We start from the raw sequence: 13,645 nt of genomic DNA, 5'->3' as shown, positions 1-13,645 counted from the left end.
CAGGGTGGTTTTTGTTGCAGGTGCACGCCCCCTTCGACTCCGGCGCTCGGTGGAGCTCCGTGGTGGTGCGTCTGCTTCCCCAGCACCCGCGAATCAACGGATTCATGTTGTGCTTCCTTCCCCAGTCAGATCCCGCGGGGCGGCGGATCTGGGATGTGAAGATCTCGAAGATGACGACATGGTGGTTCGCGGCGGAGCCGATGTTCCTGGGCGTTACCTCTCTGGAGGCGGTGAGTGAGGACTTCCCGGTTGCCATGGGGATGCTTTTGTCGATCCAAGGCGCATGGACGAGCACAGGCGGCGGCGCGTCTTCCTCTCGTTCGGGATGCCGGCGATGCTAGAGCTCAGAAGGACTCCTTTGTATTATCTACTATTTTCTGGTCTTTTCTGTAAGATCGAACTATCTATGAAATCGTTATCCTCTCGCAAAAAGAAGAAGGCAGTGTCTAGATATGAGTAATTCACAGTTTTACCTCTAAAATATTTGTTGCGCCACTGCTTACCCTATTTACAACTTTTTGTCACGAATTACCCCCTAATTTTAACAGGCTAAGATATTTTGTTATGTCTCTTTATTGCTATCTTTTTTATACTCTAGCCTTGGAAGTCCATTCTTTTTTTTAAGTTCCTTCCTTTTTGTGTATGGATTTCGAGGAACAAATACCAGTTAGCGTGAGCGTGTAAACAAACCATTTCAAATAAAAATGCATTAAACCCAAGGCCAACCACTTTGCAGTGGCAATATTGGGATGCCAATTGGCAAACCAGAAATGCTAAGAAGAATCGGTTGGACCAAGAATTTGTTACCATTCTTAGAGAATATAATGATTCAATCTGAACTAGTACATGGTGCGACAGTTCACACACGTTGTGAGTATTGACAAATTATTGTTGATCGATTCGTTGTTGGTATATATAAGTCGTATACTTGTTGCAAATTTAATGACGGTCATTGTCTCATTGGTGTAAACGGCCCCCCGTGCATGTGCCTCAACCCTGGATGTTAGAGTTGTGTCGAATATAGTATACAAGGTAGGTTGCAGTTGGACTTGTAGTAGTATTGTGTTTAGATAGGATATGGAGTCGTGTCCTAGTAGGACACTTGTACCCTAGGCCTATCATATATAGCGGGGGTAGACACACGATGTAACCTATGCCAACATAATAGCACCGGAACGCAGGAGAAGCCGGCAGCATGTGCCGGTGTCCAGGGCGACCTGGTGCGGTATTGTAGTGGTGTCATGGAGAGGAGCGCCCATAGTCAGGCCCCGGGGATGTATCCATATCGGTGAACCTCGTTAACAAATCTCGATGTTGTGCTCGTGTGATTGCTTGGTCCTCGGATGATCGACGATATGCCTCGGATTTATTCTAACACTGGAGTGGCGAGTGCGAGGACTCTGAACCAAGTTCAGTGGGCACACGGCAGTTGAGTCTTTCAATCTGGGCTAAACCTTGCTTCAAATTTATACATATGAATAACGGATGTAAGATGTCTGCTGCAAAGTCGCCAAGAAAGGATGTGTGCTGCAAAGAAGGCCTTCTGGCACGACTTGCTTTTTTTCTTGCATGATTTGGTAACGCCAGCTTTCCCCATCGTCAAATAAATTGACTTGACCATTCAAACTTGAGTGAGCTTGTATCATGTCTTGCATACCAGATTGTATTTAAACGATGAGGAGAGCGTTCCAGAATGCATGAAGGGATTTCATGATCCGAGAGGATCTCATTGCTGATGAATTTATCTCTGCTGGAAGCATTGATGAAAGGCACACACAACTTTAAGCCGACGACAACGAAGGCAATCAAGCAGTGGCAAAGTGCAGATTCCGAAGAATCTAGAGTATTTAACAAAAAACTACAACAGTTCATGGAGACGTGCCCAGAAACTACCACTTTACAAATTTGTGCCGAAAACTACCATGTTTTCTCTAATCTTTAACTAAAAACTACCATGTCTGTAAAAAAATCGACCCATTCGCGGGCGTAATATAGAGTTTGCTGAGGGGTTGGTGGGAGTGAGGCGAGACTACTAACTCCCCATTTATAAGTAGACATATAGTAGTCTTAAGTTTCTTGCAAAGTATGACAGGATCGGAAAAAAATATCCATTAAAATTCATTAAGCTATACTATAAGATAGTTGTTAATTAAAATTGTGGCCATGCCAAGTTTCTAACGATATACATGTATCGTCTTCATCACGGCAATACCTGAATAGTGCTTTGGTTCATCTGGGCGTAGATGTTATAGCTTTAAAAAGAAAAGAAAAAATAAGAGCCATGTATACACACGACACTCATCGGACGATACACAGACGATAGGTTACTGCACGATTTATGCACGACATGTCAATCCAGCAGCCAGCGACTTGTTTAATCATATGTATGTTCGACCAGATTTACCTATCATCTGTGTATCGTCCTATGAGTGTCGTGTGTATAGCACTTCTCATACACACGACGACGAGCGGTCGATCCATGCACGATTCTTAGGTGGCCGCGTGAACAGCAAGCGTGCATGCAGAAGCGTAGTTGAGGAGAAAGTATCGTTCGGAGATCGTGCACGGACCGTGAAGCAATTTCGAAAAAAGAATCAGCTCTCGAATTCTAGGCCGTTACAAGCAAGCTTTGTATTCTGTTTGACGCCATCATAATCATTCCCTGTCATGGAATTTTATATATGCACGTCGTTGTGTTCACACCTAGACTAAATTTAGGACATCTGTGATGATCACCGTCATGTCTCTGACATATATGCTTGTGTCACGTCGACCTCGACCAAGCTACACATGATGTGATTAATTCGGTGGTCAACTCTTTGAGCGAAGGCAAAACAAAACTTGTAGCATGTGCAACTGGAATCTCTCACCCATTCTTGATGTAGGTAGCTTGCATTTTACGTCGACCCTAAATTCCTTCGGTATATGTCCGTTTTTCTGTCCGGATGTGGTCCGTGGACATGATGTGAAAGGGAACCATCCAACGCTAATTATAAAGTATTCGGCTGTAAGGAGAGAAAGTAGATATGGACCATGCATTTGGTGATTATTTATGGTGTGGTGTCCGGTTGGGAGGAGAGATAGAAGAGAGGGCATGCATGTGAAGAGAGAGAAAAGAGAGAGGACCAAGTGGAGGCTTTTGGTTGGTCAAGTGGATGTCTGGTCTCCGGTATATCTCCCCTACTTTTGTCTCCGCTTTCCTGGAAAACGGGCGCCCGGACCCCTCTGCGGGCCGATACAAGATCCCATTGAATTGCAAAGGTAAATAAATGTGTCTGGTCGAACATATACCGGAGCTTTTCGGGTCTCCGTTCGAGATGCCCTTATCACAATTGGGTCGCATACCGTACCACGGTACTGCAACAGGTACAACAAGGCCGTGACCGGGAGAGAGAGATGTACGGTGCATGCCGTGTGGTGTGAGTAATATTACATCTACAAAAAAGTTAATTTTTTAAAGACAATCTGATGGGAAGGATTATGATTAGTAATAAGGGGATGACGGGGCCAGCCCCTAGTTGAATTCAAGGGGGTAGAGAATTATAGTTTCAAAAGTTAAGTAACTCACTTTTGCGATAATCCAATTCTAAACCCAATCTCATCTGCACCCATGCTGAGGAAAAAATATCAAAAGAAATACTAAAATATTTCATAGAATTCCGACTTTTTTTGCATGATCGATAATTTGATGCGTGAGATTTACTCCAATTTTCAAATCATTATGACTTCTGAGTGGCTCTTGGAAAAAGACAAATTCGGGGTATGTAAAAAAGTTACTGTTCTTGCCCGATTTGTCTATTTTGCTGAAAGCTATAAAAATGTCAAAATGATCTGAAAATTGGAGAGAACCTCACGCAACAAAATTTTTACCATGCAAAAAAATTTGGAATTTTTTGAATTTTCGTGAAATCTTTGTGATTTTTTTCCGACCGGACGCAGATGAGTCTAGGCACCGAAACACTGCACTCAAACTTTTGTAGATTCTTTGTAAGTCTAGCATTATATTATTGTGTGTGGTACTAGGGGATGACTGGGGCGGGGCGTTGCATTTTTTGTGATTTGTGCTTTTGTTGTCTCACCGTACGAGAACAACATATAAGACGAGCGATTTTCAGGAATTATCTTTTTTGGTCCTCAAGGGATGTCCAGCCTCAAAACATGTAACTTGCCTCCAACCTGACAGAGTTTGCATGTCCATCCTCCACACTTAACCATAACCGACGACTCAGTTGCATGTGCATCATCAACATACAACTTGCGCAACCTAACTCTGGCAAATGCAACTTTGCCTTGACCGGACCCAACTGCATGTCAAACCTTGACACCCAACTAAACACCGACATGGCCCATTTGCATGTCCTCTCTCAACACATAACTTGCCCCCAACCCGACCTACTTGCATGTCAAACTTTGACACACAATTCCACCTGACTAAGTTTCATGTCCATCCTCAACACGCAACTTGCCCCTGACCCGACCCAGTTGCATGTCCACTCTCGACACGACAAATATTTTACAAATACTTGGTCACACTTTTATATACAAGTTAATCATTAACCATTTTCAAATACGCGATGAACATTTTTGGAATGACATTAAACAAATATTAATGGATGATGAACATTTTAAAATTTGCGATAATTTTTTTAAATAGCATTCAAATATGTGATGAATATTAAAATTTTAAAATACCATTTAAAATCTTAACTCTTTGTGAGCGGTAACAGGTGTTGCGCTGGGTGGCCCTGACATGTACTCTGTCGGTGGATCACACGGTAAACATATTCCAAATAATGTTGATTATTTTTCAAAAGGCGCAATGAACATTGAAATACGCAATGAACATTAAACTTGAGCGTTTTTCAGTTCCATGGACATTTTTAAGATTCACAAATATTTTTAAAATTTGCAAATATTTTTTATTTTGCAAACATATTTTTAATTTCTTGTGATTTTGAAACAATACTAACATTTTTCGTTGTGCACACACACACACATGCGTTTGGTGCGTCATTTTTTAGAATAACAACCTCTGGTGTCCCATTCAAATTTTTTTCTTCAAAATACCAGTGGTGTCCTTGACTATCAAAAGCAAAACAACGAGATACAACCTTTATTTTCCCTGTTCGTGTGTATTGTGCATGGGATTTTTAGCAACTTTTTGTAAGCCCGGATCTGGCCAATGTAAATTCCCTTTGTCTGGATCTCTTTTTTGAATTTTTGTCAAAATATGCACAAACGTCCATCCCAATCGTGGACAAAACAAGCCCAAAAGTTATTGTAAGCTCAGGCCTAATGTTTGTGTGTAGGCGGTGGGACAAAGCCTTGATGTGAGTCAACAAGGACAACAAAGAACAAACCATGTCACGTCTGACTGCAAGATGGGGATAGATGATATACAGCTTCGAAGCTAGGCAATGTATGGAGCTACCATGCATACATGAAATCATAGAATACTCTGATACTTTTACTTTATGTAGTTTTGTTCATGAGTTTAGGAGCTCGAATTTCGAGGCTCAAAATCTAGTGAAGCATGTTTTGCATTTAGGGGTTGACAGCCGTGTTTGCTTAGGTCAACCCGGTGTTCTTCTGTTCGTCCCTGTAAACATCGTCACAACTTAAATAAAGTTTTACAAGATTGTCTAAAAAAAAGCAACATCCAATCAAATTATTAAAAAGAGCGACATCCAGTCAGTTTTTTTAACACAACGTCCAGTCAAACTACCACGTAGAAGAGGATGGAGGACTGGTGTTTACGGCAGACATAACCGAACGGAATGACGTTACTTAGATGTGCTATAACAAAGTCATGAGGGCCCGTTCCCTTTTTCCTCACATATCCTGTGACGGCTAGGCCAAACTCTGTCCTCGAGGTTCCGTCAGCGAGCGGGTGGAATCACCTCCTCTCCGGCGGCCTTTGACGGGGAGGAGAATCCTTATGCCTCTGCTTTAGTTAGTGTTAATGAATAAGACTGGCATAACAAAACATACTCATAAACACTAAACTTAACAAATTGGTTGAAATTAAAAAAAACGATGAGGAAAAGAGGATGAAAACACATCCAGGGTGGGTGGGAAGTGAAATTAAACACGGTCGATGGTGGTAGTGAAATTATTCCGGTGAAGCAAATGGGTTGACAAGTTGATGAAACAAATGGATATCCTATTGGATAGTACTAGTAGTACTAGCACTAGGCCGCGCTTATTGGATACTGTAAGTAATAATTAATCAAAGGATCAAATTAGAACGAGCAGCGTGCAGGAGAGATAGAGACTACGAACGATACGAAAGCAAATTGAGGCGGAAATGGCATGCTAGGCGGTGGTGGTTGGGTTGATCATCTTCTCGATGGCCTGCAGAGCCTCGATTGCCTTCTGGAGGTATACGGCGAGCTCGGAGGAGAAGGCTGCCATGGGGTTGGCGGCGATCTCTTCCTTGACGTCGTCGGCGGCGGAGGGCAGCGGCTTGGTGGGGTCACTGTCGAACTGCTTGGCCTGCTTAAGGTAGGTGTCCATGCGCGCGGTGGCGAAGAGGCGGACGGCGTCGGTCTTGTCGCCCCTGTCGGCGTAGCGCTGGCGGGCGTGGGAGGTATCGGAGGCGAGCGCGTAGGGGCGGCCCTGCGCCTCGTAGAGTTCCTTGGTGGCCATGAGCTTGATGAGCTGCGCGAGCTCGGCGCGGAGCGAGTCGATGAGCTTCTGGCCGTCGTCCAGCACGAGGTCCTCCAGCGCGTTCTGCGCGTCCACAAGCTTGTAGCGTGCGCCGTCGAGGTCGCCGGCTTCCGCTAGAGCCATGGCGTCCCTGATGGCCTGGGCCTGGCGCCGCCGCGCCAGCTCGGCCAGCACCCAGCGCGCCTTGCTCCCGGCGACGGTGGCCGGGTTCTGGGTGCGGTAGATCTTGAGGTTCTCGGGGGTCTGGAGGCCGTGCATGACGGACTGGGCGGTGTAGCTGTGCTGGGCCTCGGCCAGGACCGCGTCGTGGCGCGTGGTGCCGGCGGCGCATTCCGAGAGCGTCATCGTGACGGTGACCTTGCGCGACTCCCCGCTGAAGAGGGTGCCGAAGTTGATGGTGATGACGCCGGTGACGCTGTCCGTGGTCTGCGTGTAGTCGGTGTCGGAGGGCACCACCATCGCCTTGAGGCCGTCCTCCTCCGTCTTGGGCGTGAGGGTGAGCTTCACGTCCTGCGCCACTACAGTGAGGAGGCCACCCAGCATCTGGGAGAAGGGCCTGGTGAGGTTGGCTCCGTCCCGCACCGTGCTGAACTTACCGCCGGGGGATTTCTTGGCGATGGCGTTGAGCAGCTAGCAATGGCATCAATTAAGAATTTAAGATATCATCAGCATCATCATCAGCATAACTCGTTGAGCACTTGGAGTATCGAATGAAAAAAGGTAGATAGAGTAGCAGTAGCTACGTACCTTGTGATCTGTGTCCTTGCCGAGACCGAAGGTGTAGACGCTGGCACTGCCAAGATCGACGTCCGTGGCTTCACCGGCGCTCTGCACGCCGTCGGACATGAGGAAGACGTTGGCGGTGCGGGATTTCTTAGTGGAGCGCTCGGCGACGACCTGCCGCGCGATCTCGAGGCCACTCTTGATGTTGGTGGTTCCCTTGGCCTGGAGGCCGTCGATGATGGCCTTGACTTCCTTTTGGGCAGACTCGGTCATGGAGCGCAGCGGGCAGAGCCTCTGGGCGTGGCTGGAGAAGGTGACGACGGAGAGGCGGTCCACGGGGGTGAGCTTCATGATCACGAACTGCATCGACTGCTTCATGCTTTCAAGCCGCTCCCCCTGCATGCTGCCGCTCACATCCAGCACCACCACCAGGTCCAGCCCCTCCCTGACGACGGCGCTGGGCGCGGCGTTCAGCTCTATCACCGCCGTCACCTCGTCGGCCGTCAGCGCCACATCGTCCCTGCTGTACGCCGGCTTTTGGATCTTTACCAGCCCCTTGGTGCTCCCTGCATCGATATCGCATGCATGCACGCATATAATTCATGATAAACACTAGCCCTCATATAAACACTCCTGTACGTAGTATCAAATTAGCCGGTCGAATGACTGTAACTTTATTCAAGGTACTGGCAGGGTTCTCATCGTCGTTGAACACCACCATCCTGAGCGTGCGAGGGCTAGCTGCTAGAACCCGCCGGCAGAGTGTACCGGTTTGTTTAGCAGCTAGCTAGCTTACTCACTGAGTTACCGTCTGTCTTGGTACAAGTCTATGCATATATAACCTCCCTACATCTACATGTATATAAATATCTATGATGTAGTCTGTCCTGGATCGATGCTATTTTTTTTAGATAATATGAAATCGAAGCCGTCCCTAGATGTGGATCTGCATCGATCGTAAGATGCTAGACATCAACTGCAGCTAATTCTCAGTTTCCTGCTCTAATGTGTCGCGCACCACATATGTCTTTACTTGATAAAAACGGAAAAGTTACTTCTTCGTCAAGCCTCGGTTGTCCGGTTCTCCAGCGCGCCTCGGAGTGTGGGTGGCACGGGGTGTTGCGCCAGGTGGCCCTAGCATGTTCTCTGCCGGCGGCAGTGGCGGCGCCCAGATCTGGTTCTAGAGGTCCCGAATTCGTCCCGACGGGGCTTCCCTATAGGGTTTTGTTGTCCTAGGGTACTTGTGGCTCGCGGTAGAACCTGACGAAAGCTCCACGTATTGGTCCCAACGGCGATGGTGCCCAATGGTGCCGCTTTTCTCCTAAGGACGTAGTTGGGGTGATCTTCTTCGGGCAAGAGCTCTAGCTGAAAACCTGTGTCCGCTACGGACTCGACAACGGGGATGCTTTGTATCGTTTCCCTCTCAGAGCACTGTCATGGAGCTTAGGTGACCTAAGATGTGGTGTGGCGTTTCCTGATGGACCTCATGCGCTCTTGTTCAGCGGCTTATTCATGTCATTTTTGCACTTTTGCATTTTTTCAATGTGATTTATGTTGTCCGTTTATCCTTTGATTTGCTTTATAAGAGGCTTCCACACTATGTTGTATCGTTCAGCTGTATAGTGTGGTTGGCGCTTTATTTACAAACCGGAGCAAAGGTCTATTTTTCGGAAGAAAAACGTTACCTCCTACTAGCCTGTGTACCGGAATGCAACCAAATCAAATTTAGTCATTCCCATGTATAATAGATTAATTTTTGATGTGCGAGTGATGAAAAATCAATCAAGCTATCTGATCCCATTCGATCGTCAAACTCGCCTATGTTTTGATCCTTATCTTTTACCATCAGTTACTTATCCTAATATAGCTATCAATATTCGACCACTCATTTGCACGTACTACTGGGAAAAAGGCTTATATGCAGACTTAAATTAGTCGCGGGTGGTGTCCGGGACCCGCCACAGTTATTTTTAAAAATTTCAAGTAATGGGTGCAAAAAAGGGTCGGCGGCGGACACAATTTCTCTCCCTTCACTCCTAGGCTTTCATAGAATTAGCCGTGGGACAAAAACAACAGTGGCGGTGTCTGGTAGTACTTCTCCACGTGCATGTGGTGAGCAATTGTTAGTACCCGCCCCTACAATATTTTGCTAACCCGCGCCCAAACTCTTCAAAAATTTGCCAAGTTAGCAGTGGTAGCCGAAAAGAGCCGCGCGCCAAAAGTCATGACATCAAGGAAATTGCTTGCACATATCATGTTTATTAACCTAGATCGTAGTCCCAAAATTGAGCATGGCCCTTCTAGTTATGTTCATTTAACATAGAAAACGTTTAAAAGGGAAATGCTGTCAAAAATAGATTTTTTATGTGTTAGGCGAGTGGTTCCATTCGCTTGAGAGTGTTCGATTTGTACACCAAGTGCATCAAGTTTATATCGTAACACTCTCAAATTTTTATGACACCCTACAGCTGTCCAATTAGGACATCATGCCACGTTTCATCAATTTTTTGTCGAAAGAGACCCCCTGCCCACTGGAATTGACAAAAGAGACCCCTTGCGAACGAAATTGACAAAAGAGACCCCCTCACAAGTGGCGGCAGGCGCGGCAGGCGACACGTGTCACCTGCCGCCACGCCATGAGGCGGCGGGCCCGGCCACCACAACAGGAGGCGGCAGCCCGGTGTATAACGGTGTGTGCACAGGGCAGCACAGGCCAGCGTGCCGCGACGGAACGGGCCGCGCCAGGTGGGGCCGGCCGCTACCGGGTGAGACGGCCGCCGCTGCCGCTGTCGCTACCCGGCCGACAAGGCCTGCTGCGCGGGCCCAGCAGGTGGGCCACGCCGCCACCAGCCGAGGCGGCCTGTCCTGTGCTGCTGCACGCGCGATAGTGCGCAGACGGCGCTGATTTCGAGGCGCGACAGTGACGGCTGTGACTCCGACGCGCGGGAATATGGACGCTTTTGGTTCTTTCGCCCGGGAATCAATCCTGCCTTTGCTTCTTTTGCCTCAGCGGATGCAATGGCACTGGGAATCCGAGGCTACGGGAAGCTGTTGTGCCGACACTACAGGGATCATAAATATCCTCGCTTAATTTTCTCGCCATCATTTATCATCTGAGCTTATAAAAGGAGACACCGAGGCTCTCTTCCAGCCATCCTCGAAATCGGTAGTGCGCAAAGTGTGTAACACATTTTTTCAGTCGGTATGAGTTTGCCTTGCTCGGATCAAAGCATTAGGCCGAGGAAAATGAAGAATGCAAGTTTGCCTCTGGGGGTGGCAGCCCTGCGGTGTTGGTGTGGCGATCTTTGCAAGGTGAAGGAGGTGACGGATTTTTCAGATTGGTTGGGCATGAAGTTTTTCATGTGCGCCAATTATGAGGAAGATCCTGCCGTAGCTATTTCAGAGTACGACAAGCCTCCGGTATGCTTTAACCATCACGAATAGATATTGTTGGTATTTTCATTGATTCTTTAGTAACATTTTTGTTTCTTGTTGTAGTCTCCTCCGCCTTTGTGCATGTACTATCGTTGGATTGACACGGAGAAGCCGGTTTGGGAAGTGACTGAGATTCGTGAAAGAAGTCGCCGTGCATGGAATAGTTTATTTGCGGAAGAGCGACGCGAGAAGGCGCAAGCTGAGGAGAAAGCAGAGCAAGAGAGAGAGAGTTAAAAGAATACTATGCGGAGCATCACCGTTTTTTTCAGGAAATGGGAAAGAAAAACAGGGAAGAGGCTCGTCGCATGGAGGAGCAGGAACGACAGTGAAAGGAGGCTCGTGAGGCGGAGAGGCAGAGAAAGAAAGAAAGGGCTCGTGAGGCCAAGGCAGCAGAAGAAGCTGGCGATGGAAAAGGAAAATATCCACGCTGGACTCAGTAGATTCCTGTGGTAGTATTTTAAATTTCGCAATCATTTGTATCTTTATTTCTACACTTTAATGTAGCTTTATTTCAGGAGTTAAATGTAGGTTTATTCCTACAATGTATCTTATTTTTAGTTGTGCCGTGTCGTAATAGAAATAAATATAGTTTTAGAATAAAGTAGTGGCATTTTCTTTCCCTCCACTAATATCGAACATCGTGCAACAACTACAAGATAAAATTAAGATAGAACATAATGCCCTACAATAAGAGAGTACAAACTAATAATGCAAGTACATCCGAATTAAACGGTAGAACTGGAATACAACTTAAAGTCTACATGAAGGCATCATCGTCATCCTCCATCGATGCAGAACTCTTGCCCTTCGAGGATGTAGAACTCTTACCCTTGGACGATGCAGAACTCTTGCTCTTCGAGGATGCAGTACTCTTGCCCTTAGACGATGCAGAACTCTTGCCCTTTGACGATGCAGCACCCGGAAGCGGCGGCATGAAGATATCATCTTCATCCTCGCTCTCCTCAGTCCATCAAAATGGATGATTTTCTGCAGTCCTTCTGAAAGTTTCACTCTTCGGCTCCACTATATTCTTCCACCTTGCACGCAACCTAAGAAGTTCTTTATGTACCTCCTCATAGGTCCTTTCAGGCCACCCAGACCTACGTAATTGGTGAGCCAACTCATTCATTATGGTGTCACTACCGGTGAGTTCGTCCCACGGAACTATCCTATTGTCCATCCTGAAATCGGTAGCTAGCCTCAGAAGAGTCCTGCTCATCCCAGGGTGAAAACTACGATCGAAAGGATAATGGGACATCTCGACTACACTACACTCGAATGCTTATCCACCTCCGTCTGAAGGGGGTTTTATAGGTAGAGAGAAGAAAATGGCGGGAAAGAACGAGTGCAGTATGACGGGAAAGGGTTGGCGGGAACATATGGCGGGAAACGAGTGGCGGGGACATATGGCGGGAAAGCGTTGGCGGGAAACGGGTGGCGGAACATATGGAGGGAAAGCGTTTGCGGGAAAATATTGAGGGGAAAGCATTGCCTGAAAATATATTTTTTTCAATGTCTAAGACGGGCAATGGTTGCACAGTATTCATCAGCCAAAATTTTTAAAAAAATTCATTTCGGCCTAACATAAGCAAAAGAGTGGAGCGAGATAGTATGGCGGGAGATATAGGCGGGAAAAATTGTTCCTGACTGGTGCATTTTTATTTCAGCATACATAGATGTTCAAATTGAAAAGTCTGATACAGACATATGTAGATACAATGGGTCGCGCACGTGCATAGATGAATCACCCTACTTTACGACGACCACCTGGACTTTCCTTACGACCGGAAGGCGACAAGCGATTAGGTGGCCGGGTCACACGAAGACCACGGCCGTACTCCAATTTGGCTTCATGTGTCTGCGAGTCCTGCGTAGGTGGTGGAGTCGCGAATCCTTGTTGCGAACCTGAAGCGTAATTGTAGGAGTATGGTTGTGACTCCGGGGGGATAAAAGATGGGCCAATAACGTCCCCTCCGAAGAACTCTGTAACTAATGATGTAACCGTGTCGCCAAGATCATGTGATGCTCCCCGGAGGCCTGTGTTGACGCCATGATCATGTGATGCTCCCCGGAGGCCTGTGTTGACGCCATGATCATGTGATGCTCCCCAGAGGCCTGTGTTGACGCCGCGTTGGGTGTTCTCATCGCCCCAATTAACATCAGGTGTGTCCTGCACATAGAAAGATTTTAAACAAACTGTTAGAGGATAATATATGATATCATTGTAAATGCATTGAAATGTAAACATGACTACCTGAGCATATCCCTCTCCTATACTATCTGGCCATTGTACGTGGTGCTGGTTTAAATCTGGTACACGAGTCTCCTCGGGCATGGGGATCCCTCGCGTGGAGAGATACGGCTGAGATCCCTCACCTTGGGTGTATGCATCATATCCTGTGTACGCATATGGTTAGGGGAAAGAAACTGCTCAGGCATCGAATCCAAGCCCGTGCCATGGTCCTGAGATGTCTGCCCCTGACGAAGCTGCATCGAAGAAGAGCGATGCAGTGGCAGAGATGAGCCATGTCGTGGCAATGTCGTTCTAGTACTCGGACCCTCCCCCATTGCTCATGGCTCGTACGCGCCTCGCTCGGTCTGGACGACGGTGCCGCACTCGGTCTGGCTGACCTCGGTACCGGCATGTATGCTCCAGTGACAACGTCGTCGCCTCTACCGCATCTGAACTTCTTTGCCACGAATTGTTGCAAAAGTTTCTGGAATGTCTTGCGATATGGACCCTGGGCCGACATGCTATCCGTAGCCATCTGCCCTACTTCGTTGACATTTTCAAGTTGAACAATATTTGGATGTTATT

At 47.2% G+C, this 13,645-nt stretch overlaps 1 protein-coding gene across 1 annotated transcript; it reads right to left on the bottom strand.

Annotated features, from left to right (window-relative positions):
* Nucleotides 1–6,307: 6,307 nt before the first annotated feature.
* LOC119280255 (E3 ubiquitin-protein ligase WAV3-like) lies at nt 6,308–13,162 on the bottom strand. The gene is made up of 4 exons (XM_037561164.1): nt 13,082–13,162; nt 12,733–12,997; nt 7,417–7,958; nt 6,308–7,299 (listed from the first exon to the last, which is right to left on the bottom strand). The coding sequence occupies exons 1-4, from the start codon at nt 13,160–13,162 to the stop codon at nt 6,316–6,318; spliced, it is 1,872 nt and encodes a 623-aa protein (XP_037417061.1). The 3' UTR covers nt 6,308–6,315.
* Between the last annotated feature and the right edge of the window lie 483 nt (nt 13,163–13,645).

Source organism: Triticum dicoccoides, chromosome 3B, assembly GCF_002162155.2.
Source record: "Triticum dicoccoides isolate Atlit2015 ecotype Zavitan chromosome 3B, WEW_v2.0, whole genome shotgun sequence".
NCBI lineage: Eukaryota > Viridiplantae > Streptophyta > Magnoliopsida > Poales > Poaceae > Triticum > Triticum dicoccoides.
The sequence above is the reverse complement of the archived record's forward strand: the minus strand, read 5'-3'. Positions and strand labels throughout refer to the sequence as shown.